The sequence below is a fragment of the Lepidochelys kempii genome, chromosome 7 (assembly GCF_965140285.1).
Source record: "Lepidochelys kempii isolate rLepKem1 chromosome 7, rLepKem1.hap1, whole genome shotgun sequence".
NCBI lineage: Eukaryota > Metazoa > Chordata > Testudines > Cheloniidae > Lepidochelys > Lepidochelys kempii.
Window position 1 is genome coordinate 36006158 of NC_136386.1, and position 27843 is coordinate 36034000.

The 27843-nt window shown below is 39.6% G+C and overlaps 1 protein-coding gene across 3 annotated transcripts in view; it reads left to right on the forward strand.

Moving 5' to 3' along the window:
• Window positions 1–27843, forward strand: part of NUP210 (nucleoporin 210) — a 117703-nt gene that overhangs the window by 27827 nt on the left and 62033 nt on the right. For all 3 annotated transcript variants that reach the window (XM_073352190.2, XM_073352193.2, XM_073352191.2), the window contains exons 4-13: window positions 2664–2760; window positions 5772–5922; window positions 10854–10986; window positions 11917–12075; window positions 12559–12627; window positions 12980–13086; window positions 14459–14599; window positions 16069–16206; window positions 22595–22750; window positions 26390–26588. In XM_073352190.2, coding sequence (XP_073208291.2) covers window positions 2664–2760; window positions 5772–5922; window positions 10854–10986; window positions 11917–12075; window positions 12559–12627; window positions 12980–13086; window positions 14459–14599; window positions 16069–16206; window positions 22595–22750; window positions 26390–26588 — 1350 coding nt within the window. The remainder of the gene's footprint in view (window positions 1–2663; window positions 2761–5771; window positions 5923–10853; window positions 10987–11916; window positions 12076–12558; window positions 12628–12979; window positions 13087–14458; window positions 14600–16068; window positions 16207–22594; window positions 22751–26389; window positions 26589–27843) is intronic.

Here is a 27843-nt window from a genome sequence, read left to right on the forward strand (position 1 = left end):
CATTTGTTTACCTTGGATAACTCATGTGCTTCAGAGCCCTGTCCCCATTGTCCCAGCAGGGATTTCATTGTGCTTCTGCTGAGTGTTTGCTGCTGCACAGTTCAGGCACATCTCTGCACGTTGCTTATCTTTAGTTTGAGCAAGAATGAGGGAAGACTTGTCTTAGCTTTGCAAAGCTAAAACATTTGTTATGAGAACAGCTAATTGAGCTCTGCATCTTAAATAAAGTATCCTCAAGCAGTTCAAAATATGCTGCCCCTGTAACAGACTGAGTTAAAGAAAGAAGTTTTAGAATGGAAGAATAGAAAGGTGCTTTTTATAGTCACAATCTTGTTCATGCAGGATACAAAGCTATTTGTGTCTGTGTAGTATATATTTGGGAGGGAAAATATGCTTTGAATTGTATTACCACTGTTACAACATTTCTGTGGTTTAGATGATGCCATAAGCCTTTAGCTGTAGGAACGTGGCAGTGAAGTTGCAGTGGTCATTATAATTTGCCAATGAAAGAGTGAGAGAGGAAAACAAAGAATATAAGTGAAAACAAATTATTATTAATAAAAAAATACTAGCAATATAAGGCTTCAGCTCTGCACCCATGAATGTCAATGGGAGCTTAGTAATTGATTTCAGTGGGTGCAGCATCTCTCCCCAAGACTGAGAGATCTTTTTAAAAGACTTTCAGATTCAGCATGAGACAATTCAGTGTGTTTATTCCATTTGTAGTCCTTTAATATCTGTTATTTCACATGTTGCAATGACTCGGGGCTTGTCTACACTTACCGGGGGATCGACGAGTGGCGATCAATGCATCAGCAGTCAATTTAGCGAGTCTAGTGAAGACTCGCTAAATTGATCGCAGATCGCTCTCATGTCGACTTCTGTACTCCATTGGATTGAGAAGAGAAGGGGGAGTCAACGGGAGAGCATCTTCCGTTGACATCGCATAGGGCGGACCCTGCGTAAGTAGCTCTGGGCTACGTCGATTTGAGTTACTCTATTCACGTAACTCACACTGTGTCGCTCAGGCTGAATTTCTCTTCTAGTGTAGACAGGACCTAAGATCTAGCCCCCCAAAAAAGTGAATGACTTGAATTGTCTATATTACAGGTAAATCCATTTCAGGTTTAAAAAAGTCATATTGAAAGTGCATTTCATTAAAATGTGGATCCCAAATTCCTCAAAGAGTATCTCAGATCCACATGTCTCAAAGTGCTGGATTATACGCTTGGCTCTGAGTTAGCTGAAGGGTGTATAAAATTATATGTAGGTTGATAGTTCCTTACTCATAGTATGTCTAAAGTGTCTCATGTATGTGGTTTGTTTCCACTTGAATGTGGAATATACGGTACTTAGGAGATATGACTGTGATATACATATGCCGTAAAAGAGATTTGCCATTGACTTGAGGGGTAGTCGGATCTGGCCTTCTGCAGATAGCCAAGGTAAAGGACTTAACCCTCTCCTTTTCTGCCAAGCCACTGAGTTGTTTAAGGACTTGTATATCTGCCCTAATGTACCATTAGGGAGTCAGCAACACTTTGTTATGGAGTCTGTTAGCACCTATGATGCAAAAATGCTTCTAATTTTAGGTGGCGCACAAATACTTCGGGATTGGAATCTATCCTGCATGTGAAAATGAGTTTGAGATAAATTATATTGTGATGTTTTCAACATTCAAATGAAGGTGCCTCATATCCACTTGGCCCAAAGAGCGTGGGAGTTTTGCTGATTACCAGGAATGGACTCATTGTCACATCTGACTTTTGTAATAACCTGCATTGAAGGATGCATGTGTCCTATTGGTATCCAAAAAGTAGTCACAGAATCTAATCGTGGTTTAGGTAGTTCTTGTTTTGAAGGGGGAAGGATGTGATTTGCTTATTCCAGCAGTATCTTATTAAAAATTCAGACAGTTAATTCCCTTTTCTCCAGAGCAGACATGCTGGTACACTTAGTGTGACCAGAAAATACAAATTTGTAGTTGAGCAGTGAGGGTCTATGATAATGTATATATGTACTGGGATCCAAAGCATGCCCAATGTCGTATGTTGGGCATAAAGTGGAACAACTGCATTCTTACCGCAGATGTTTATGGTCACCACAGGCTACTGGGGTCATTGTCTGCAGATGGTGTCTTGCACTTTTTGGACATGTTGCAAGAATGCCACAAGACGTTCTGGCGACTTCCATTCTACAGCTGGCTCGTAACATCCAGGATAAAATTCCACCAACTGAGGAGTGTAGGCGGCCCAGAGGCAGACACCTTATTACAGGAGCGTATCAAGTCTGTTCCAGTGTTGGACTCTTGGCCCGTCAAGCCCTTGCGGCTGCACAGGAACAGACCCAATGGCAAACAATTGTTACGGCCGACCATTTCACTAAGCGTTGAGGAAGAAGAAGATCCAAAGCCATCAGACCATATGCCGGAAACAATTCTCTGTTCCATTTTGATTCTCCAAACCTTCCAGTTACCTGGCTTAATAAAAACCCCCTCCTTTTTAACTTTAATGAAGAGCTATCGTGTTTGAATGATTTTTGCAAATTTAAGATGCTCCTGCTTCTGTTCATTGATATTTTTGTTTGTTTGTTTGTTTCCAAGCAGCAGGAAGACTTCTTTGTCATTTTGAATTTTATTACCTAATTATTCATTTGATTTATAGGAAACACTTTTAGCACATTGGCGGGGTTAGCCTTTGACTGGACGATAGTAAAAGATACTGAGGCTGATGGCTTCTCAGATTCCCACAATGCATTGCGGTAAGCACAATTTACGTTATTCTCAAAGCCCCAGGTTTAGTCATGTTCTTAAAGTTAGGCATGAACAAAAGCTACCTTCCTGAATCTGGGTCTATAAACTGAAATGATAATATCCAAAGTATCGTATACAGGTTCATTGTTTTAGATTTCTAGCTACTACAATTGCCAATCCACAATTCTGGGCACATTCACACCCATTTAAAATTCACAATAATAAAAATACAATTAATGATGTTCAGAAGTTGCCCATATAGCTCTAAACCACCAATAAAAATTTAATAATAGACTCAACTGTGCCATAGCTGACCCCTCCCCAAACAACTGGGGAAAACAATAAGGTATTAGTGCTGTGATTGGTGTGCAAGGATGTGGGATTGGCTGCAGAGGTCAAAGGTTAGCCTCTTGTTTGGAAGATGGGGCTATGGCCCATTCAGTATTTGGCCTCTCTGGTGAGACTGCCAATAAGGTGGCCAGAGTGTGGTTGCGGTGTTGGTGACTCTCAGCACCATTTACAAGGAACTGTATGGAGAAACAAATATTTCATTTTTTAAAAGGGTTTAATAAGCTTTTTGAGGCTTTCAGAGCAGGGTATTTAGCGTTCTAGTGGAAGATGTAGCAGTTTTAGCCTCTCAACATTTTGAAAATCCAAACCACTGTGTCTTGCTTGGCACTTATAATCTGTAGGAGCCCTACACACCACACTGGGACCTATGGTGCCATCGACTTGTGAGTATGATCTGGCCCAAACTCTGAACTCTAATAGAAACTTCCATCCAAAAGTCTTAAAGTGTTTTGTAACTTCTTAATGAATTAAGCCTTGTAACACCTCTGGAAAGTAAGGAAATACTCTCATCTGTGTTTAACAGATGGGAAACTAAGACACAGCTAGGTTAAGTTCTTGCCTAACATCATACTGAGAGCTTGTGGCAGGAATAGGAATACGCCTAGCTTCCTGTGCTTATCCAACAACAGCCTTCCCCTCACTTTTAGGTACTGCATAAGCTTTCACTGTACCTACTTTAGTATTCTGTTGATTTCCTTTGACTGAGAGGAGTCACGCTACAGGAATTTCAGTTTCCACACTTATTAAACTCGTCAACTTTGAAGGCTACCTGGCTTTGTCGTATTTGGGATATTCTTCATTTTAGGTTCCCAAAGTCCTGATTCAGCCTTTATATTGATACTGACTGACTGACTGGTAATAGGCCTTCAGCAAAGCAGGATTATTTTGTCTATTAGAACTTTACTAGTATCCATCATAGTAAATGCTACAATGAATGTTTGCTTTGCTTGATATGAATGTCAGCTCCAGAAATGCTTGCCTGACATACTTTTGGGTTTCTGGTCATACCAGAAGCATATAAAACACTAACTCAGTTTTCTTTCCTATCAAGCAGTTTCCACACACTAGTCAAGTAGAACATTAAACTGACGTTCTTGTAATATATAATCGGGATGCGAAGACACGATAGATTCAAACTCAAGTGCCAGGATTTCCATTTACTTAAAAAAATAATATCCAGCAAAATTTAGTTAGTAAAGAAGTGAATCAAAGCGTGAGGCAGAGGAGATAGGAAAGCATATTGTGCTTTGAGTCCTGCTCATTAATGTGAAATATCTGTGGTGTTGTTGTGTCTGTAGTACACTGTTATGTTGGGTGTGGTTTTTTTAATAGTAAACCGATGTCATTTCTCTGATCAAACCTACGTTATTTTTTTATTGCCAGTATTTCCCCTGGGTTTTGCCTGTAATGGCAAAACATGCCTTTTTAGCAGCTTATATGGCTAGAACTCTTTCTGCACTAATGTGTGTGTGTGTTTTGTTTTGTTTGTTTTTTTTAAATGGTGCAGCTTTTGTGTGTAGATGAGCCCTGAGTCACTTAGGTGCTTTTGAAAATCCACCCCAGCTCTTAGAAAGACATCCCATCTTGATTTAAAAATGCTAAGGGATGGAAAATCCTGTCACAATTTTAACATATAATATTTTTAATAAAGTGGTTGTGTTAACCGCCCCTTCCCTTCCACCCCCCCCCCCCAAATTTTCTTTTGAAGCAAGAAATTCAGAGTTTAAGGCTGATTTTTAAAGAAACCCAAGGGAGTTAAGTTGCTGAACTCCCACTGAAATTTAGTGGAGGTCCGGTGCCTAATAACATTCAGTTTCTTGGAAAATTTCATCCTAAATTTTGTTTTTGGTGTATTTTTGCAAGCAACCTTCAAAATTTGACCCTGTTATCAGCACCTAACCAGATCCTGTCCACCAGAAATTCCTTTTCTCCTAATTACTATACCTCATCTAAATTTCCAACAGAGACCACATAATACATAGTTTACATACTGCCCGTGCACATGTAATCAGCGCTTCTATCCACTTCACATCAAACACCCTTCTAGTTCACTTGAGCAAAACACCATAATGTTCTCTTAATCACAATCAAAACCGCAATGCCTTTCCCATTTACCATACCTCACTGATCTAGAGAATCCTCTATACGCAGACTGGAAACATAATTCGAGATACCTCGTCCATGTTTCCTATATGTCTCTAAGAAGGTCCTGCCTTCTGTACATAGGCTTCAGATACACTTTCATCCGAGTCACTACACAAATTAGCCACAGAAGCCAGAGTGCCACAGTATCAGAGCACACAGATATATTGTGCACTATATGTCCATTGCAGAATACAGTGCAAACTCGGAATTATCTTGGTACGGAGTACAGTTATGCCTAACAGTCGCAATGCGGGTTAGAAAAGGGACCTGCACATAGGTATTACAGACATCTATGTTTTCCAGTCCTACACAAGCCCATTGAGCACCCATGGAAGCTTAATTTAACATTCATGTGTTCAGGAATATAAGTGAAAATTGAGCCTCTCCTTCCTGGTATAAAATAAGCACCTTACATTTGCTGTGGGCGTTTTTGCGAGAAGTAAACAATACTGTAGTTCTGATATGGGTTAGTATATATTATTCATGACCCTTGTCTCATAAAGTTGTTCTGTTCACTTTTCAGTATACTCAAATTCTTAGAATCTACTTACATACCACCTTCCTATATATCAGAGATGGAAAAAGTTGCCAAACAAGGAGACACCGTTCTGGTGTCTGGAATGAAAACAGGTAGTTCCAAATTAAAAGCAAGAATACAAGAATCTGTCTATAAGGTAAGAAATTCACCTGGTTGATTTATTATTTCTTTTTCATGGCAGAACTTCCCTGGAGCCGCATTAATTTTCCCTCTCGTATTACTACATACTCCACTCCAACATCTCTTCCTTTATCAGCTATTGTAACACTGCCCCTCTTTCCCAATGAGTAGATTATATGGCTTTCCGTGAGGTGGTTGCCCATACTACTCCATTGATTTTTGCCCAGCACTCGGGATGAATAGTGCAGTTGTCCTGTTTAATGAGCACCGCAGATGATGTGGGTCCCAAAGCTAGTTTCCAAACCTGTCTCTGTAACATGATAGTGTAGACAGCTTGTTCCTGTGTTGTTTAGTTTGTTTTACAAAGGAATGCACTTTAAATTCACAATTTCTTTTCCTTCTCTTTGATCATTAGCTCTTCAGGGTAGAGACCGCCTTTCACTCTGTTTATATGGCACCTAGTACAGTGGGGCTCCATTTCTCATTAGAGTCTCTAATCACTGGTGTAATACAAATACTTAATAATAACGTGAACTTATTGTGGTGATGTGCAAGCCAGAAATAAAACAGCTTACTTTTGAAATCCCAGCTTATGTAAGGCTTCCAGTTATAAAAACAGCTGTTCACTTGTTTACTGTGCAAACTTCTACTGGAAGTCTGAAAAGTGATTATGGAAAAAAAAAGGCATCTTGGGATTCCAAGTTTATTGTCTTTGAATCAGAGCATAATGACACTTGGATGCTTGCACAGTGCTTTGACATCATACATTTTTAAATAAGTGCTGCTATTATTAATGTTTGTTTATTAATATCCTTGGACAACATCTGCCAGATTCTGGCCTTCACTTAACGCTGTGCAGCATTGTGTAGCTCAACAGGGCCCTGATTCAGCAAGACACCTAAACACGTGTATCTTTAAACATACAGGTTGTCAGCCTGATTCAAGTGGGGGACACACAGTTAGGTGTCTGCTGAATTGAAGCCTTGATCTACTACTGCTACCAAATAGAAGCATTCCCTCTGCTTGGTGATTATCTGAATTCATTGTGGGATGAGGTTTTGGCCCTCTGGCTTCCTGTCAACAAATATTAAAGATTTATCTGATGGATTTTTCTATCTTGAGCATTGTATTGAATCGAGACCGCCCCCTTAGTTCCCTGCATCGTACCAATCCTCATTTTGTAATCAATTCTGCCTCATTAGATTCCAGTCTCAGAAAGCACTGAGATCAAATGCTAATAAACAAGTGTGTTTAACTGTAGCATTGGCCTTTTTCCTAGCTCACCTATCGATTTATGCTATTTGTTACTTCGTAATCTACAGTAACAGTGTTTTCATTTTAACCCTAGCAATGAAATTGTCCTTTCTGTTAGTACAATCTACTTAAGACATTTATCTCTTTCTCTCTTTTTTTTAATGGGTTATTTCCTACAGGAATGTTTTGCATTTCATTAGTATTTTAAACGTTGCAATATTTTAAGAAATAAATGTTCACCTACAGTATTTTAAAAAAAAATCCATCCAGTATCGGTATGCAATTACTTGATATATTGCCAGTTTCTCTAGTAAACAAAATATATTGGTTTACGTTTTTTAGATATTGGTTAAATAATCTACGTCCTCTGAAAATATTATCTAGAAGTACAAAAATAATAGTGCATCTTAAGGACCATATTTTGGTTGCAGTGGTGCAATTGAAAAGTAATTCTGCTCTACTCCTTGCAATTACTCCAGATTCACACTATTGCTGATGAGATCAGAGTATGGCCCGGTATTACTAATGTTTATTTTTGCGGTGGTCCTTAGCCACTTGAAGTTGGTTTTGTTTTTTATCTTCATATTTATTTTTTTCTGCATTAGTTCTGGCATCATTCTGTGAATTTTGATTGAAATAATAGTATCCTGTTCAGAACTTTATATGACTTGCTTTGTTACTATTGTCCTTACATCTTTCACTGCTGCCAGACCACGTGTTTTCAGTGGAACATCCCTCAAGCAAATGGAATAGAACAGTATTTGATTTTGTGTAGTGTATTTCATATTCTTGATTTTATAAACAAAGGAGTTACACAGAGATACCATAGCACAGTGTTAGAAGACATGCCAAACAAAGGTATGTTGGACCACCCTGAAAAAAATGCATTTCCAGATCTCAGATTATCCATTGTGTGCTTGCCCCCAAAAGTCGTAGGGTGAGACGCATTCTCCACAAGATTAAATTGAGCAGGTGCCCTCTACCCCATCCTTCTGCAGCATTGCTGAACAATGTATAATTTGGAATTGCTTCCTTCTTTGAGCTGCTGCAGGGACAAGCTTTTTGCATCTGCAGCTATTGTAGAGTGTGACAGGCAGTCCACAAATTCTAAAGGACCACTGAATTTTTGGGCTGTGCGAGGATGCAGACCATAATTTATGGCTGAATTCTTGCACTGAAATCCTGACTCCACTGAAATCAGTGGCAAAACTCCTATTGACTTTTGTGGGTCCAGGATATCACCCAGGTTCTTGGTGTTCTTCCCGCTATCCAGAACAATAAACCTGAAAGGTGGAAGAAGGACAGAGCACTACGTTTTGCAGCTTCAATGTGTTCACTGTTGTATGACCACTTTCATTTTTTATAAACACTTTTTGGCATGTCTTTGGGCTATAACAGCAAATATAAATGGCTTACATAAAAAGGAAAGGATATAAGAGAGATCCATCTATACATAAGTAAATTAAATTCCCTGTTAATAAAAAAAAACCCCAAGAATTTCCTATTACCCTGCACCTTCTTATTTTTTTCCTATTAAGAATAAACCGAAATATGAAGAAACTTTCAATGCACTGAGCCTCCTAAGTTGTTCTACCTGGATATGCAAAAGACCATAAGGAGAGAACATCTGATCATAAAGGGAAGCATGATTTAGTGACCGAAAGCACACATGATTCATGAGCTCTTCATTATATATATTCCTGGCTGCAACATAGTGTGGACTAATTACTTATACACTCTATGCCTCAGTTTCCCTATCTGTGAAATGGCATTAGTATTCCATTGTTGAGTTGTGAAGTTTATTAACGCCAGTAAAGAACTTTAAGGTTTTTGACTGGAAAATACTATACATTTTAAATTATTATTTGCTAATTGAGATTTTTATTCACTTACTGGTATAACCACTATTTAGTAGGCTTTTCTACTCGGAGTCAGTTCTCAAGGTACATAAAGCCATGCCATGGCCAGTTGGATTGAGCTGGAGGTCAGGGACGGTGTTGTTAACTCGGAAACTTTTCTGCTGGGAGTAGTGGCTATGCCAGTGCACTCTGTGGCACTGTTGGCACTGGTTTGTGAAAGGGATAGTTGGCAAATTAGAGAGCAAGTTAATGCGTGGCAAGCCAGGGTGAATCTACAGCACACCAGGTCTCTGTGAATCAAGATCCATGTAGGCATGGCTGTGGTGCACTGAAAGTTAGCATACTATACTTTCAAATGTAGCACGTTTAAGCCAAGCCACACTCCACACTTTCAGTGCACCGTAGCAGCGTCCACATCGGATGTTACTGCATCGCAAGATGATGTGCTGCAGAGTCACACCCCGGCTTGCTGCACAGTAGCTCACTATGTAGCCTCTCACATGGCAATACGTGTTACTTTGCCAATAAACTAAAACTGGCCGCCTTCAAGCTTCCTTGAGTATTTAACAGCAATTTCCTCCCAAAAGCCTCACTTTTTTCTTCACTGTCCCACCCTCAAGAAATGTAGGCTTGTAGGCAATGTAGAACTGCAGGCTTTAACAATGTGTACAGTTTTTAATCTAGGCCATAGATTGGAATATAGGTGGGGGGATTTTAAATGTGTGATAAGGTTAAAAAAAATTCCCAGTACTTGAAAAATGGGAGAATCCACTCTTAAGTCTATCTGGTAAATATGTAAGTGCCAGTTCTTCATAAAAGTATTCTGCATTTAATACACCCGAATGTCTCTTCTGAAGCATTTCAAAACTGTCATGCAATTAGAGAATATCAATGTTTGCTGCACTGTAGTATAAAAAGAAAAACACTTGTAACAAATACCTACTGAGCTTGTCCTATTCTGGGAAGTCATTTTAAAAAAAAAAAGATCTGTAACAGTTTGGTATGATGCATGGTACAGTACAGACTTTTGGAGTGCTGCTACATTTAATCTGCTTGGACCCTTATAAAAATGCTCCCTGCAGCGCACAAACAGATACAAAAGTTTATGATACACTTACCTTTTTCCAGCGCTGCAGAAGACGTGTATATTCTTTCACTGAAATCCAGTCTTTTTCTGTCTAGTCATGTGATATTCTTAGCCATCAATATTTATTAAATGGTACACTTCAAACAAGCCCAAAGCCCCAGAAGTGTGCCAACGTTGAGATTTTTCAAGTTATGAAATTTTGAGAGCAATTGTGGAAGGCTTTATGAAAACACTGGTTGATCTTAAATAAGAGGTGCACAACAAGTACTATTGTAATGATTAGAGAGGAATGACTGTGACCAAAATATTTTGATTGCCTTGTCTCTAATGCCCTGGGCAGTTTTATTTATTTGTTTGTTTATTGATTTATTGATGCTTGTCTTCTTTCATGATCTTTCCTCATCTCTGTATATCTGAGACCTCTTCTTTGTATTATCACTTGATATTTTACACATTAATCATTAAGTTAACTGTTTGTTGGTTTGACCCTGCTCAGATATGTTCAAATGTCTTATTTTGCTTATCTCCTTTAACATCCATTGCTGATGGTGCAAAGTGAAGCTGTGCTTCTGTGCCCCACTATGTGCTCTGAGTTCTATTGCCATTAGAAAAGTGTTGGTGTGAAACTGTTCTTCAGGACAGAAATAACTTTATACATATTTTTAATTTGTGGATTATGAAGCTTTATTAAAATAGATATGTTTGTAACTTTAAAATGTGGCTTTTGTTTTTTCTTTTAACCAATAGAATGTACATCCTGCAGAAGTCAGGTTGCTTATTTTGGAAAACATTCTTCTAAATCCAGCTTATGATATCTACCTGCTGGTAGGAACATCACTTCAATATAAAGTTCAGAAAATAAGACAAGGCAAGATTACAGGTTTGTCTTCTTCCATTTTTCTTAATATTCCACATTCAGTGTGAATTTTTCACCTATAAGTGGAAAATTAAAATATTGTGTATACTGATAAGGAAATGGTCTTAAATTCAACTTAGTTTGTTTTAACTTTCATAATCAAAATTATGATGAGATATCCTTTATCTCTCCCCTTTCTCTCATCATGCAAACACTTACGCATATGCTTATCTTCTGTGTAGGAGTAGTCCTATTAAGGATTAGTCATGTGCATAACTGTGAGCACATTTATAACAGTTTGCAAGTTTGGGACCCAGGTCTGTATTATTCAAACAAGTTCATCTGTCTTTCATATTGGGAAACATTTGAATTTTTAGTACATTTGTTTTCCACAGAAAGGCCTCACTCACTTTGTGAAATGCCTGATTTAGATGTTACTCCATTTTCTTGGCACATTAATATGAAAATTGGAAAAGGGTTGAACTAGCTGCATACCAATTTCAGAGGATGAGGAGATTTGTTTATAAGATACAGGTACAAGTACAAGACACTTGCAATATTGTTGATGGGAGTTATTTTAAGAAACCAGATATGAAATAATGTATTCACTTAGACTTACTTCAGCTTTCTAGCTGGCTGTATGGGGTACAGCAGCTTGGATTTCAGTTGCTCATGTGAAAAGTTCCCTTTGCCAAGACTAAGATGTCGTTCTCCTTTAAGCAGGAAGGCAATTTTAGTTGGAGGCTTCAGCAATGGGAAAAAAATATTATTTTATTCACCTAGCTTACATTATGCTTCATGCCTGGGTGTAGAAAATTACTACAAAACTATTTAAAGCGCCGATTTAATGTGTGCTAGGCATCAAATAAAAAATTAATCAGTAATAATTAACAGGGTCCAAACAGTGACACATTGGCTTGTGTTGTTTCATATGTCTTCTTGCTTCATGTACAGAATTAATGATGCCTTCAGATCACTATGAACTGCAGCTTCAGAACAACATCCTGGGTCCTGAGGGAGATCCGGCTCGGCCTGTTGCCAAGCTGGATCAGGCAACATCAACGGTAACTGCATTGCAGCAGGGACAAATTAACCTAGTGCTGGGGCACAAAAATATCCTTTCTGTGGGGTGCTCTTTAGTTCAGCATTCAGTGCCTGATGTCAGAAGGCAGATTTTCCACTCTCTGCCACACACCAGGATAAAACTCTCCAGGCTTTGCCCAGTGGTCTGAAAATCAGCACTAGCTGACAGAGGTATAGAAAGCAACATTGCTGTGAGTTCAGTCACAGCACTACCTCAAGATACCTTGACATGCTCCTAGAAATTAGGGCTTTAGGGCTGGAAAAGATCCATTACATTATCTTGCCTGTTACCTTAGTGGGAGGGAGGAGGAGGGACAGAGAGAGTATGTGTGTTTGTGTGTTGTAAACCAGTATAATCTGGAAATGCTCACTCTTTTAAGGGAGGTAGCATTTTTTTGTCCTTCTTTTCAGGAACATGGAGTCAGTTTTAAATAACATGAAAGCAGCCCTAGCCAAAAGTTAGTTTTAATGTTCTTCTTTCAAAACCTTTTAGTTCCTTTACTGAGCTTGCAGGTATTCGCATGCAAAGTGTTTCCAGATTACCAAACAGCACTATCTATGTTGTGGATCCTGGGTATTTAGGTTAGTATTTGCTGTTACTCTTCGGAGTGTTTATTTCTTTAACAAATTCTCAGACTATGTATCTGTATCAGTGCCTCTCTGCAGTATTGGTGCATATGGTATCTAAGTACCTGTACCTGCTCACATATATAAATCGTAGTTAGTAGAAATGTCTTTTTAATAAGAAAATGTTTCATATTAAGCAATTTTGGCTTTAACTTGATTTCCTCTCTGTTTCCCCACCACTAGTCTTTAGCAATTAAAGCACATCTTTAAATTTTATGAACAAAATGTTTGTGAATATATGATACATAATAGTTCATCACATAAATGGCCTTCTGGTCTATGCTGTTGAATGTTTTCTGTTTTACAGGATTTACAATTCATCCTGGTGACAGATGGGTCCTAGAAACAGGCAGACTTTATGAAATTACAATAGAAACATATGACAAATCAAGCAATAAGGTGTATTTATCTGATGTAAGTACAGTGTTAGCGTATGTTTCTATTCTGTGTTACTGGATGTTGTGTGTCTAGCAAATCTGTAAAAAATTTTGTGAAATTAGCAAAGCAGCCCTTTACTTACACAGACTTGGAAAGTGTATATTTTTTGTTCTTAAAAAGCCTGCTGGGTAGCTCTGTCAGGGGACACATCTTAGCACACGTGACAGAAAAACGGAGAGAACATTGGCTGCATCTCTGCAAGTTTACGATAGAATGAAACTTCCAAACCAGTGCAGCCAGTAAGGATGAGCACCAAGTGTAGTTAGCAGACATTTTCAAGGTATTGAATCTTTTTTGAACCTCTTGTTAAAGGTGTTTCTTCTCTAGTCTTAGGAGTAAGTTTACATAATTACACAGACGTAGCCCCCCAGTGTAGATGCAACATATATTGACAGGAGGAGTTTTCCTTCCAGGGTAGGAGGAACACCACCACAGGCACATCAGCTACACCAACACAAGCAGTCTTCTGTCGGCATAGCTGTGTATATGTTGGGGTGGGGGGTGTGTGTGTGTTGGCATAGCTGTGTTGTTCAGGGGTGTGGTGTTTTCACACCCCATACCACATAGCTGCACCAGTGTAAGTTTTAACCCAAATTATGAAGAAATTTGTTGTTAGGGAAATAATTCATATATTTCCTTGCGTATTAAGGATGACAACATAGAGAAATTGTAAATTGGAGATTGTAAAATCTGAATTGATTAGTTTAGTGATAGAAGTAGTGCTGTCCTTTCCTGCCACATTACAGGTTGTTTTTGATGGAAATAAATTCTCTTAAATTATGATAGAAGTGTTTTTGGATGCTAGTACTCTGTCCCATAGGAAACCAGTAAGATGACCTTGATGCACCGGATGATGTCTGTCTCAAAGGGGGGGGGGGGGAGGGAACCCTCTTATATGCCTGAATTTCAGATATGCTTGTTTGAACTATATATAGTTATACAATGTAACTTTACAACATTTGCTTACATTATTTATGTCAACATTTTCAAACTTCAGTACCTCCGGTTAGGCATCTGAATCCATATTCATTCACCTACATGAGTGATCTGTTTTGGAAGTTGTCTGTGCTCAGCACATCTGAAAACCTTATTTAGCTTTCTAATCTGAAGCACCGAAACTTGGAACTTTTAGCTTAATTTTATTTATTTATCTGAGAGGAAGGTTGGATATTTGGGGATTTATTTGTTTGTAAATTGACCATATATGTGTAGTGTGACTTTTTTTTTTCCTCTGGTTGGATTTTCTGATTATTTTTTTTTAACAGAATACTTTTTTTGGCTGTCCTGAAATGTACTCCTCAATGTTGTTAATCCATGGCAACACATAAGCAATATATTTTAATTTCAGAATATCAGAATTAATACAGAATTGTCTGAAGAATATTTTGAGATTCTGAAATCCTCTCTGAATGGATCATATCACTATGTGAAAGCAATAAAGAAGGGTCAAACTATTATCGATGCTGCTTTAACATCTGTAGTAGATCAGGTATGTCTTACTAAGAAATGTTCCAGTTTGCTCATATGCTTAGAAAAATTATCAAATACACACACGTCAGAATCTTTTTATTGGTATACTCCTCTGAAAGCAAAAATAGGAATTAAGTGACTAAGCCACACAAAAATAAGAATATATATAAATGGACAAGGGGGCAGAGCCTGAATTCCTTACTTAAGCAAAATGCTCAACAAAGTGTTTTTGTTCTGTGTTTGTACAGTGCCTAACACAATGGGGTCCTGGTCTGTAGGTGGGACTCCTGAATGCTACAAAAATAGATATAATGAATAATAGATGTTTTGCCTGAGTAAGGCTTGCAAGATTGATTCCTAATTGTGGGCCATTTACCTCTTGTTTAGAGTGATTGAAATGCACTGCTCTGAATTTCTTCCCTGGTAGCTATCCAGAATACGTGGGCATGGCTTGTAGCAGGGTGCTGACTTAGGGCCCAGTCACACACTCTGAGTAAATGTCAAGGCTCACTACTGTGTGTAGGGAAATTCTGACTCACTGTGCCATGTCCTGGTCCTGCTGTGCATGACATTAAATTTTGGGACACTTTCTGTCATTTGGTAAGTGATCATTAAATGCTAGAAAGAGGACCTGCCAAACATACCAGCCTACAAGCCTCTTAAAAACTAACATGGATTAAACTTTTCTGCTACCGGGCCAGTCTTGGTGGCTGCCAAGTATGCAGCCACCAGGGCACTTCAGTTTGGAAGGGTTCCTCCCCATTCAGCAATTTGGTTTTATGTCTGAAAGTTGACGGGGTTCAAATACCTAGACACGTTTGTTCTCAAATCTTTTCCTAGCCGCTCTTTGAAAGTGATGAACCAATTCTACCCTCTGCTTCAGGCAGTCGGCCTCTCTCTGTCAGCTTCTCTGAAAAGGCCTCCCTAAGGTCTGCGAGAGTTGCAGTGCTTTCAGAACCCCAGCAGGGGGAATGACATCTTCATTGGGAATCATAGTCATGGAAGGCTCTTGATGGAAACGTAACAGCCAGTTTCAGAGTATGGTATTAACAATCCCTTCCTTGGGCATAGATGCATTATTCTCCACCCACAATCCGCCCCTTTCCCGCTGAACAGGATGTAGTAGGTAGGAGGCTGAGCAGGGTGTGAAGAAGGGTTATGAAGTACAAGGAGTGGAGAAGGGGTAAGTGGGCTCCTTGTTACTTAATTTGCCAGTAAATTTCCATGTTCATCTATGGCTCCAGAGTAATGACAGTGGTAATATTTATCTAATTTAGAGTAGGCATTACTCCAATGAGTTGCTAATTTGCTCACAGGAAGTGCAGAGCTAATAGTAAAAAAAAAAAAAAAAAAATGGTGCTAAATATATCCTTTTGTGTGTGTGTAGGTGTGTTTCCTCAGTAACCTAATTATAAATAAATACAGAATATTCTTCTAAAAAGTGCTATGAATGTCATTTATAATTATACACGCTGTTACTTATTATAGGATGGAGGTGTTCATACATTGCCTGTACCAGTACGAAACCAGCAAGAAGTTGAAATTTATGTTCCCATTGTCCTTTCTCCAAGCATTTTGACATTTCCATGGCAGCCAAAGGCAGGAGCCTATCAGTACACAATAAAGGTATGCTAAGGAAGCCATCTAAATGCAGGAAGTGTCACTCTGGCAGATTCAGTGAGGCCAGTAGTTGTTTGGGGAATCTGCTGCTACATATTAACTCTGGATGCTGTAGGCGTGTTCACGTTAAAAGTGTGTTTGGTGGAATTTCACTGGAGTTCAGTTGCACTGACTGGTAACTGCTTTAAAAAGAGTTGCACCTCTTATTTTTGTCTCTGTTGTTGGTACCTTTTAAAGTAAAGCATAATTACAAAAAAGCCAAACTTAATGATAATTGAGTGTGACAGATTTCAGGCAATGAGAGAGGCACTTAATTTATTACAAATAGGTTCCCTGAATTAGTTGGCATAGTGACTGACTGCCAAGAAGCCATCTTAAGATGAGTGAGCAACTCCGTAGAGCATTGACATTGGCATTCTTCGTTCCCTGCCTATCTCCCTGGCTATCCCAATAGCATGGTTATTGGAAGGGAAAGGCCAAAGCTGTCTTTACCGTAGATGCAACAACAGTGTTTTTAAAATTCTCCTTTCTTGTACTCCTCCTGTCCTTCTCATGCTGCCACGCTTGCCAGGGCACACTATTAAACCAAACCAACTTTTGAATGTGCTCCACTGGAAGCAGAGTTTACAAAGCAAACAGTATTTGTTTTGTTTTTCTCCAGTTCAGACTGTATCCTTAAATCAGGAACCTTTTTGTATACTGCTTTCAAAATCTGAACCCTTGAGACGGTCGCTAAATGAAGATTCCCCAACACATTTGGCCTCAAAAATATTACATGTGCAATTCCTGTCTATCCACTTGGCATATGTGTATGCTGAGAGATGAGTCTTTTCTCTGATCAAACTGTCCAGGAAAAGATACGGAGCAGCCTACATATGGTAGAACAAGAGATTTGAATGGCTTATTTTTGCACTTCGTACAGGGCCAAATTCTGCTCTTCCACAGTGGTGTAAATCTGTAATGACACCATTGACTTCATTGGCTTCAACTGGATTTTCACTTGTGAGAGACCAGAATTCAGCTCATACTCAGTTACCCTATACATAACCACATAAAAACACCCTGCATTGTTGCACATTTCTGTTACAACACTGTAACTCAAGTTGGTTGTCCCCGTTGGAGAGTTGAACATTTGGCGCATGCTCTTTCAAAATGGTCCTTTGTTTCTTCTTTTAATCTTTTTTTTTTATGCCATCATGGTGGTTAGCGCGATATTAAATGTCCAACTGGTTACAGTGATTTTCATAAAAAATAAATCTTTAGATGTTCTGATTTGATTTCCTTAAATTATAAAGTGGGTCTACTGACAAGTTTTACCTAATCTACATTTACAGCAGCATTGTATTAATTTAGATGGAATAAAGGGGCCCAGAGAGTCACAGGGGTTACAATGATCCTGACTGTCCAATGGTAAACAAAGTTTGGGGGTTGGTGTACAGAGACCTCAGCCTGCTTGGTACCATGGCAAACAGGCCATGACAAATCCTTGTTAACATTTTATAGAAAATACAGAAAAGGAGGAGGGGGGAAGGTGAAAGCATTTGAAATGTAAAATATTGAATAAGGCTTTCATTTTAAACATAGCCCCTGTTGCCTTTCCCCTTAGCTGGAGAAAGTCGTCTTCTTCCTTTCTTTCTTCCTTTCTTCCGCTTTTCTTGGTGAGAGGCATGGAGAGTAGGAAGGACCAGACCTCCTTTTCCACAACAGGTTCCAGCGCCTCCTAGGGGATTCTCCAGCATTCCCAGGCCAGCCAGGAGATATAATCCCTCCAGCGTGTCCTGGGTCGACCTCGAGGCCTACGCCCAGTGGGACGTGCCCGGTAAAGTTCCAATGGAAGCCCCAAGTGGGCATCCTTATCAGGTGCCCAAACAATCTCAACTGGTTCCGCTTGATCCAGAGGAGTAGTGGCTGTACTCCGAGGCGCTCCCATATAGCCGAGCTCCTCACCCTATCTCGGAGAGTAAGCCCAGCTACCATGTGGAGAAACCTCATTTCCACCACTTGTATCCGCGATCTCATCCTTTTGGCCATTACCCAAAGTTCATGACCATAGGTGAGGATGGGGACCTAGAATGACCTGTAAACAGAGAGCTTGGGCGAGAACTCGGCTCCCACTTCACCATCATGGATCAGTACAGTGCCCGCATTGCTGCCGCACCAATCTGCTTGTTGATTTCACGCTCCCGTTTGTCATCACTCATGAACAAGACCCCTAGATACTTGAACTTATTCACTGGGGCAGCTGCTCCCCCCTCACCTGGAGAGGGCAGTTCACTTTCTTCTGGGAGAGGATCATAACCTCTGATTTGGAGGGGCTGATTCTCATCCTAACCGCTTCACACTAAGCAGCAAAACATTTGAGTGAGTGTCGGAGATCACAGTCTGAAGAAGCAAGAAGGCCAACATCAGTTACAAACAGCAGAGATGCCACCTCCGAGTCCCTCTACCGGATGCACTCCATAGCTCAGCTGTGCCTTGATGTCCTGTCCATGAAAATCACAAACAGCGGTGGTGACAAGATGCATTCTTGGTGGAGTCCAACGCCCACTTAGCACAAACTCAACATGATGCCAAGAATATGAACGCAGCTCTCACTCCGAGAATAGAGGGACCAGATAGCATTCAAAAGCGGCACTGACACCTCATACTCCCACAGCACTTCCCACAGGACATCTCGTGGAACGTGGTCATATGCTTTCTCCAGGTCTATAAAACAAAGGTAAACCAGATTAGCAAATCCCACGACCCCTCAAGTATCTGCGAGAGAACAAAGAACTGGTCCATTGTTCCATGGCCGGGACGGAATCCACATAAAAAGCCTCACCAGTTTACATAGGTGACCACAGACCCAAACCCTTGGATCTAAGAACAATTAAAAAAGCATTCAGTTTTCTTACAAGAAGACTTTTAATAAAAATAGAAGTAGATAGAAATAAAGAAATCCCCCCTGTAAAATCAGGATGGTAGATACCTTACAGGGTAATTAGATTCAAAACATAGAGAATCCCTCTAGGCAAAACCTTAAGTTACAAAAAAGATACACAGACAGAAATAGTTATTCTATTCAGCACAGTTCTTTTCTCAGCCATTTAAAGAAATCATAATCTAACACGTACCTAGATTACTTACTAGATTACTAGCTAGATTACTTACTAAAAGTTCTAAGACTCCATTCCTGGTCTATCCCCGGCCAAGACAGAATATAGACACACACAGACCCTTTGTTTCTCTCCCTCCTCCCAGCTTTTGAAAGTATCTTGTCTCCTCATTGGTCATTTTGGTCAGGTGCCAGCGAGGTTACCTTTAGCTTCTTAACCCTTTACAGGTGAGAGGAGCTTTCCCCTGACCAGGAGGGGTTTCAAAGGGGTTTACCCTTCCCTTTATATTTATGACACTAGCATTAGACTGTTTAGGACATTGCTTTGAGCTGTCTCTTTCTGGTCACAGGTGTACAGCAGTGTTGCAAAATATGCAATCTTCCTGGCTAAGCCAGACTCTTATTAGACCACAGGAAAAAGGCGAGAGATGGGAAAAAGAGGAAATAAGGTAGTGAAGGAAAAGGACACATTTCAGGTGGGAGGAGACAAAGTGTGACATCCCAGGTAGTCCTCTCTAAGGATTAGGATGAAGAAGGTCCTGGGTCTCAGGAGATGGTGAGGGTGGCAGCCAGGATAGTGAAGCTCACTCCAGGAACCAATTTTTCTCCCAAAGTCTTTCTTTAAGAACCCCAAAAGGAAGTGATGGGCGGAATAGCCCATCTCCTCATTATTTTGTCCATCAGTTAGACCTAATTTCAGACACACGTATTTTGATTCATTGATTTCTGGTCCTCTGCTCCTCATGTTTACCAGTCACAATCTTAACACAATCCTTGTATTATAACAACAGGCCTTTTTTCTTTTTACTAAATCAGTCTTTCCATCTTGCTTTTCCTATCAATGCTTGTTGTAATAGGCTATTGTGACACTTCATGAATTTTCACTTCTCATGGCTGCCCTCACAATTAGGGCAAATTTGTAGGCTTAATTATCACAACAGCAGTCAGTGCTCAGTTACAACTGGTTATTAATTACGGTAGACAGTTTATTATTGCCATTCTTGTTTTCAGATCAGTCTCTACCTCTTGCTCAGTGCGTTTCGGATCAAGCCCTTTTAAGTCAAGGAATAAACTCCCAGAGATTTTGGTGGGCTTTGGACTAATCCCAAAGTTTGTTTAATCTCTGAAAAGTGTTTCTGCCCAAATAGCATCATGGGGGTTCCATGTTTATTTTATGTCACTGATTTCTTGATTTCTAAACTGGCTCTGAATACATGTAAAAGAGAGTTTAAATATCATGTTACTTTACTTAGTTTAGGAAAGCCAAGTGTCAGCCCTACGAAGCTAGGAATCTGAAAGTCAAGTTGTGTTTTTTCTGGTTTGTGCATCATCAGTAATACAAATTGTGCAGGTAGGGCCCAGTTAACAAGTCTGTGGATGATGTGCAAGTCAGGATAGAATCCAGTGTGTTCTCCCTGAGCTGTCCAGTAGTAACTAGAGTAAAAAGTAGCAACACTTTTTTTTCGCTGCCTAGTAAGAAGATGTCACTCTGCATACACATAAGAAGGTAACATTTTTACAGTCAGTCTTCTGACTATTTTAACTGAAATTCTGTTTATCCAGATATACCTGATGTCTCCAAAGCATTTTGAGTAAATAATTCTGCATTATCCTAAGGAATCTGAGCTTTCACCCTTCTAGACTGGGCCTGTTTCCCCAAGTTCCACTCCAACTGTTGCCTATTTGGCCAGTAGTTTCATTTTTTTCTGATGATTTTCCGTTAATAGGCCGTGCAGAAGCTCACGAGAGAAAAGGAACTACCATATTAAATCGCCTCCTCTTTGATTCCTTTGGGAAGAGTCTACTTGCATGTGTCTCAGCTGTTCCTCCTTTTAGACCTATGATTACTGCCCACACAAACCTTGTTTTTCATTTTACTTGGTTTTCATCCGTTGAATCGTGAAACTGTTTATAGAAAATGTTTATTATGCTACAGAAGTTAACCCCCACATAATTTGAAGCTTCTTGCAATATGACATTATTCTTTTTGCATCTCTCATTATGGAGCATTGTCTCACAGGTTGACCATAGTATGTGGAGAGCGGCACCTGGGTGATAGAGAAAAAGATGTCTTTTAAAAAAATGCAAATTATTCTCGGTATCTTTTGCTGTGCAACACAATGTTGCCACAGAATTATTTTTATATCTTGTCATAGTGCAGTTTAAAAACTATGAATTCTATAGCAGTGGTTTTCTTTATATAAGAATGTTACAGATCGAGAATGACATTGTTACTTCTGATGGGGCAAACTCGGTGGTTCTTGACTCAGTGTGAATGTGGAACTTCAGCAGATAGTATTCTGCTTTGATTCCAATAAGCTACAGAGTTACCATACTACTTAATGGGCAAAGTCATTCATCTCTCTTGTGGCACAGACCATAAGACTGAATAATTAGTTGTTCCCACTTGCTCCGCTAAACGAAACTAAAGTTAAAATCCTGGCAATTTATCTTAAAATCCTTCATGAAGTGTAAAGCTCTGATTCTTGGGAATGGTGCCTTTTGACATGAATATCTAGGTTTGGCAATGATTGAATCCTTAGAGAGCCTGGCTGAGGATGTAACCTACACAGTGTACGGGCCTCTGTATTGCCCAAGGTAAGTGTGGGCAATCTATGTTGCTACCTATCACTTACTGCTGATGGATAAATTCCTGGAGCAGTATGTATGCTGGATGTACAGATACAGAAACATCTGCTAACATACCCTTCAGGCTAAAAATAAAGATGTGATGGCAGCAAAAAATCAGTTTTTGTTTCCTTTTCTCTGCACTCTTCTTTTGCTTTTTAGACTTCTTAATAATTCCTGTTGGTAGAATCCAGTTGCCATAGTACAGTAGGTTAGCTGCGCTGAGACCTAAAATTGTTCACTTGACTGTCTTTGGCTTTCAGCAACAGAAAGTTAATCGGAGTTTTGAAAAATACAGCAATCACACATGCTGGGCCTCTGTTGTGCTGACTTGTGAAATGATATGCTGACGGCAAGTGCTATTAATCACAGGGATCTTTGAGCATTAGAATTCTGCAGCAGTGGTAGAGATAGGCATTTAGATTAGCAGCAGTGATGAGCAAAATGTACATGTGTGAAGAAATCTGAAATTAAAATGAAAGAAGGGCAGGAATCTGCTAATTTAAAGTGTTGGGGCCTCAGTTTCATTGTATTTCAGTGCTAGCATTCTTAACTCTACTCAGTGTGTCTAGCATTTTATGCAGTATGTCCGAAGTTTGGGTAGATGATAACCAAGAGAACAGGGCACCATATTAATACAAATTAAATATTTTTTCCTTCATGTTTTAGGCTCACGGTGGAAGTGGAAATTTCAGTTGGTCCTATTCTAACCAGGCTGTTGCTACAGTAACAGTCAAAGGAGTCATGACAACTGGAAGTGATATTGGTGTCAGTGTTATACAGGCAAATGATGTTCAGAACCCACTGCACTATGGAGAAATGAAGGTAAACAGTATTTTCTCTGGTCACTTTTGAAAGTTGGCTTTAGTGGCTGTAGAGAAGGCAGGGAGAGCGGTCAGTCAAGGAGCAAAGTGTCTCTAAAACCACAATCCCTGGTCACATGTCCCATAGAATTCTACGTCCATGCCCTGTGGCGGGCAAGTTGAGTCAGAGCTCACGCTACTGGTGGCTCCTCTCAGACTATCTCTTTAATTACTATTTTAATGTCTGTCCCAGCGATGAAATTTAGCCTGTCCTTTTACCTCCTCTCCCAGGAAAGGCTTTTCCCAGTTGAATTCTTTATGTTGAAAAAATAACACACACTTACTAGCTGCAGGCCAAGCAATTGGCCTGATAACCCTAAGTAAAAACACCTGTTTATTTTCCCGCAGAGCCTCTGCCAGAAACAGTTAGTTTGTTTTCCCCTTGTGTTAAATGATAAAAGATACCATCCAGGTGAATGGGCATTTCTCAGCAAGGATAGAAAGCCAGAATTTTACAAAATCCCACATGACAGACCCAGTTGAGCTCCAGATCCCAAAACAAGCTAAAACTGTGTTTAGAAAAGACACCATGATTACTTCTGTGGGTTATTGCTTCACACGGATACAGGGGACAAAAAAATATACCTCAGTCAGGAGGCATTTGGAAGCATTGGTCACCTCTCTGCAAACCCACACCCATTCTTACTGCTTTTCCAGAATAATCATTGCTTGGGGTAGTGACCTAGTGTGGGAAAAAAATCTAGGAACAAGCATCGCAATCTACCTACAAGAAAATCTCTTGACAAGAAGTGGTGGAGCAGAAAATTCCCTACTTAATGCTTATGGTGGAGCTCCATGAATTTAAATACTTTTTCCTAGCATTTTTGCAGCTTTGGAAGTTTTCATTTGGGGGAACTTACATGGTGCCCTGTTCCTTAATGGAGAACTGGCCACTGTCTTTAAGTAATCCTGAATAATAAACTGGTAAAAAATAAATTGAATGGATAAACCATATTATTTTATTTATTTATTTATTTATTTTATTTTACAAAAGAGAAGTCAGTAGCCCCAGTTGTTCTGGTCAGATTCTAACCTGGGTAACTGCATTCTGCCTTCTTCAAAAACGGTATTATTTTTCATTGTATTCGACTGTTGTGTGGCATTCTTGGTGCTCTTAGGAATACAGGCGGCCCCAGTCTAGCATGGCACGTAAGTATGTGCTTAACTTTTTAAGCTGGATTGGGGCCAAAATGGGCATACTCTTGTCTGTATCAGCCTCAGTGAAATTCAGCCTCTGAAGCATGAGCATGGCCTGAATGCAGGCTTTCGAAAAAGGCAGAGTAGAAGTATAGCTTTAAAAAGCTAAGCATTGTAGAGAGAACCTGAATTGAGGGGTAAAAGCTTGCTCCTGAACTCCAACAGTAGAAGTAAGAGATGGTGGTTGAGAGCTGCAAGTTTGTGTGTGAATTATTTGACTATTTTGAGACCTGGAGCCTGTATATTTGTGTACAATATGGTCATAAATAGAGAACTCCTCACCTGGAATATGCTTATTTATGCCAAGCAATGAGAGACCCAGTCTGGCAAGCGAACCTTTCACCCTTACATCCAACTGAGAGTCTTCTTTTAAAAAAAAAAAAAAAAAAGAAGAAGAAAAGAAAATTGCTGTCCATCTCCAAGAAAAGGTGGCAGTTGAGTTCGGAAGAGCATTTGTAGACTTGGAAGAGTGCACCTGCATAACAGGTGCATGGATATAGTTTAGCAGCTGATGTGAAGTGAACTGATAAGATTAAAATTGCAGACACTGGTGACCCAAAATGCCTAACCGCTTTTATGACCTCCTGTATCCAGCATAGCTAAAATCCTGCAGGTTCTACATTGTACCTTTGTTTGCTTCAGAGCTCCTTCGGGCAAGAGTGTGAGAGAGTATGTGCTTGTCAGACTCTCCAATACTGTCCTGTAATGAAAAGAGAGCTATTTAAGCAGCCAGACTTTTGTTTGATATGACTGTGTTGGGAAAAATCTTTAGAAACAAAACTTGCTGGGTAAAATTGTATTTGCACCGGCTTTGCAGGGTGCAGCAGCTTGCTTTTAATGTATTTTAAGTTAACTACATCAATTCTACAAAATGTAGTTTAAATGGACATTAAACATAGTGTTTAAATGTGTAAAAAGTGATGTTCTTCTGGCTGTTAAACCAGTGTTAAAGCAAGATGGGACCTACTTTACAATCTTTCTGTGACACTGCGCCCATATTATCTGTGTCCCAAAGATGTCACTTTTAGCAATATGACAGTTGCCTGCAGGAAGTTCAGAAATGATGTTTTTAATTAAAACTGTATTTCCAAATACAATTAAAAGTTTATAGACGGTAATAACTCAAAAAAATGCTTCTTATCATGCAAGCTTTTAGAGCAGTACACTGAGCAAACTGAGCATCATGTGAAGGTACTAAATGTCTCTGCTAACGTGTTAAACGTTGTGTGTTCTGTTTGGAATAAATTGAAGTGTTTGGGGTAGGAGCTTTATCTGCTGACCTTGATAAGCAAGTTATAAGAATAGTCATTTATGTTCCATGAGGATTGCAGTTTTAACACCATACCATATGGTCTAAATTTGCCCTGAAGCTTTTGGCAGATGGTTTAAAAAGTTAAAGATGCTGCAAATGAAAAGCTTTGATCACAGCAATGGTTATGAAGTGTTACAATCAGTCTGTGATGATTTCGTTAACATTAGCGAGAGGGTAACAAATCGGAGTAACAAACAAATACCATTCAAGGGCCTGCTCATCAACACTTCAGATAATGTCTTTAAACGTTCTATTAATCATTTCAGATCATCTAGACTCCTAGGATCTGATGCTCCCTCTCTTATTTACACACATAACCCTTTTGATTTCAGAGGTGCGTCTCACGTAAAGATTACCTGCATAAATAAAAGTTGCAGGATCAAGCTCCAGATTGTCAAGGGTGCTCAGTGCTTGGTATAGTTTGGGGTTTTTTGGTATTATAGCAGAAATCTCAGTAAGTAAAATGACAATCTCTTATAAATACACTATTGAAAAAAGACTCCCTTAATCAGAGTCTGTTAACATAGTTAAAGAAAAAATTAATATAAACCCCCACCAGCATTTCCCTCATACACTGCTGCCATCTCCTTTCTTGATCCAAAGCCCATTGAAACTGGTTGAAAGACTCTGACTTCAGTGGGATTGGATCAAGCCCTTATACCAGTGGAACTTCAGCTCAGAAACTTCCTCTGTCGGAATCTGTGGCAGTATCTTATGCTTGGGGAGGGGGAGGTCCAATGTTTTAAAATGATCCCAGAATAAAATTGGCAACGGATTATATAGTGCTTAAAAATAGGTGCAGGTTTCAGTGCACTTGTGAAAAGATCTCTAGACTGGCATTAGGGAACGCTTCTAGACGCTTCTTCGCGCCACCCTCTCCCTCCTCCCACCCCCATCAGTTTTGGGGAACAGCACTGGTGGGGCTCTGAACGGTTGTTCCTAGCCCTCTTCTCTCAGAGGGAAGCTGACTGTGGTGAGGTGTCCTTGGGAGGGGATGTTTGGGAGGAAAACATAATTAGTGAGTCTTAAACTTTCTTTCTAGTTCCTTATGTAGCTGTGTCTTACCTCCTTGTTTTTTCTTGTCTGTCTCAGGTATATGTAACTGAACCTAGGGGCATGGAGTTCACGCCGTGTCAAGTTGAAGCACGTGTGGGTCAGATACTGGAGCTGCCCTTGAGGATTAATGGCCTAATGAATATTGAGACCAGTGAGATGGTCACACTCAGCGATTGTTCACATTTTGACTTAGTCGTGGAGGTAGAAAACCGCGGCGTCTTCAGACCACTCCAAGGTGAGTTTAAAAAACAAAACAAAAAAAAAAACCCCTATGTATATTTAGTTCAGGTTACAAGACAAATAGAGATATTACAAATGTAAATCATTTACCTACTTGTAATGGCCTATTTTAATGGATTCATGGCAGATAACTAGAGAGATGTCCAACGGCAAATACAGAGACCATAGTAGTCCAAGATTTCTGTATATTGAAGATGCCTCTTTTCTTTTTTATGGAGGAGCATTTTTATTTCTTTGTCTTTTAATATTTAAGGATACCAAAATCTCTGGCAACAAATAAGCTGAGTACGCTGAGGAATGTTCAGACTCACATACACGCTGCTCTACCCCAGACCTTTCCACTGTTTTTTCAAAGTCCTTGTTGTAACAAACCTGATGGTTTCCTCACCAGAGATGATCAGTTAAGTCAGGTTTTGGGGAGGCACGTTGGCTGATGGGAAGATACCAAACTCTTTCACTTATGATACCTTGCCCAAATTTGCATAAAGTTCCCTTTTCAGTTCTATTAAGCCGTTCACCCATCTGATTGTTTGCTTGTTTTCTGGGAGAAATGGGGGCCGAGGATAGCAATTTCTTAAATTCCATTCACTGCAGTCATTGGAGCAGGGCCAAAGTACTGTCCTTCTGAAGCTTACTATTTTAAGCCGTGCATTTCCTCAGGTGCTTCCCTAGCTGTTTCCACCATTATAGCACTTGTCTGACCAGAATATGGAATGTGCAAACTCTTCTAAATTTGCCATTAGTGAATCCTTCTGCACTAACAGGCTGAGCAACTTTATTGTCATCTGGTGTCTGCTGGACCTTGCACCCACAATCCTTTGTTAGCCTGCTTCTTGTTAGTTCTTCCTTGTGTTGTATTATTGAGCCAGCCAAAGAAGTTATTGTTAGACTTACAGCATCTGCTTGCTGAAGAGGCAGCTCTTTTAAATGTCATTCTACCTAGTTTGTATATGTACCTTAATTGCCATTGTTCTGTTAAAAAAATCCAGTCAAACTGAAAAAAGGAGAGCGAAGAAAAGAAAACCCCACAAAACACCTGGGTCAGCAAACAGACACATGCCATGAAACTAGCAACTTAGTTTCCCCTAGATAAAACTTAAAACTTAATCATTAACTTGAGTTTAGGTAATACATCATGCTCTGTGCAGTTTTAACTGTGCATTTGTTTTAACTGTGCATTTTATTTTGGCTTAATTACAAGCCAGTTTCAATTTAGAACAGCAGGGAAAAAATACTCTGCTAAAAGAAAG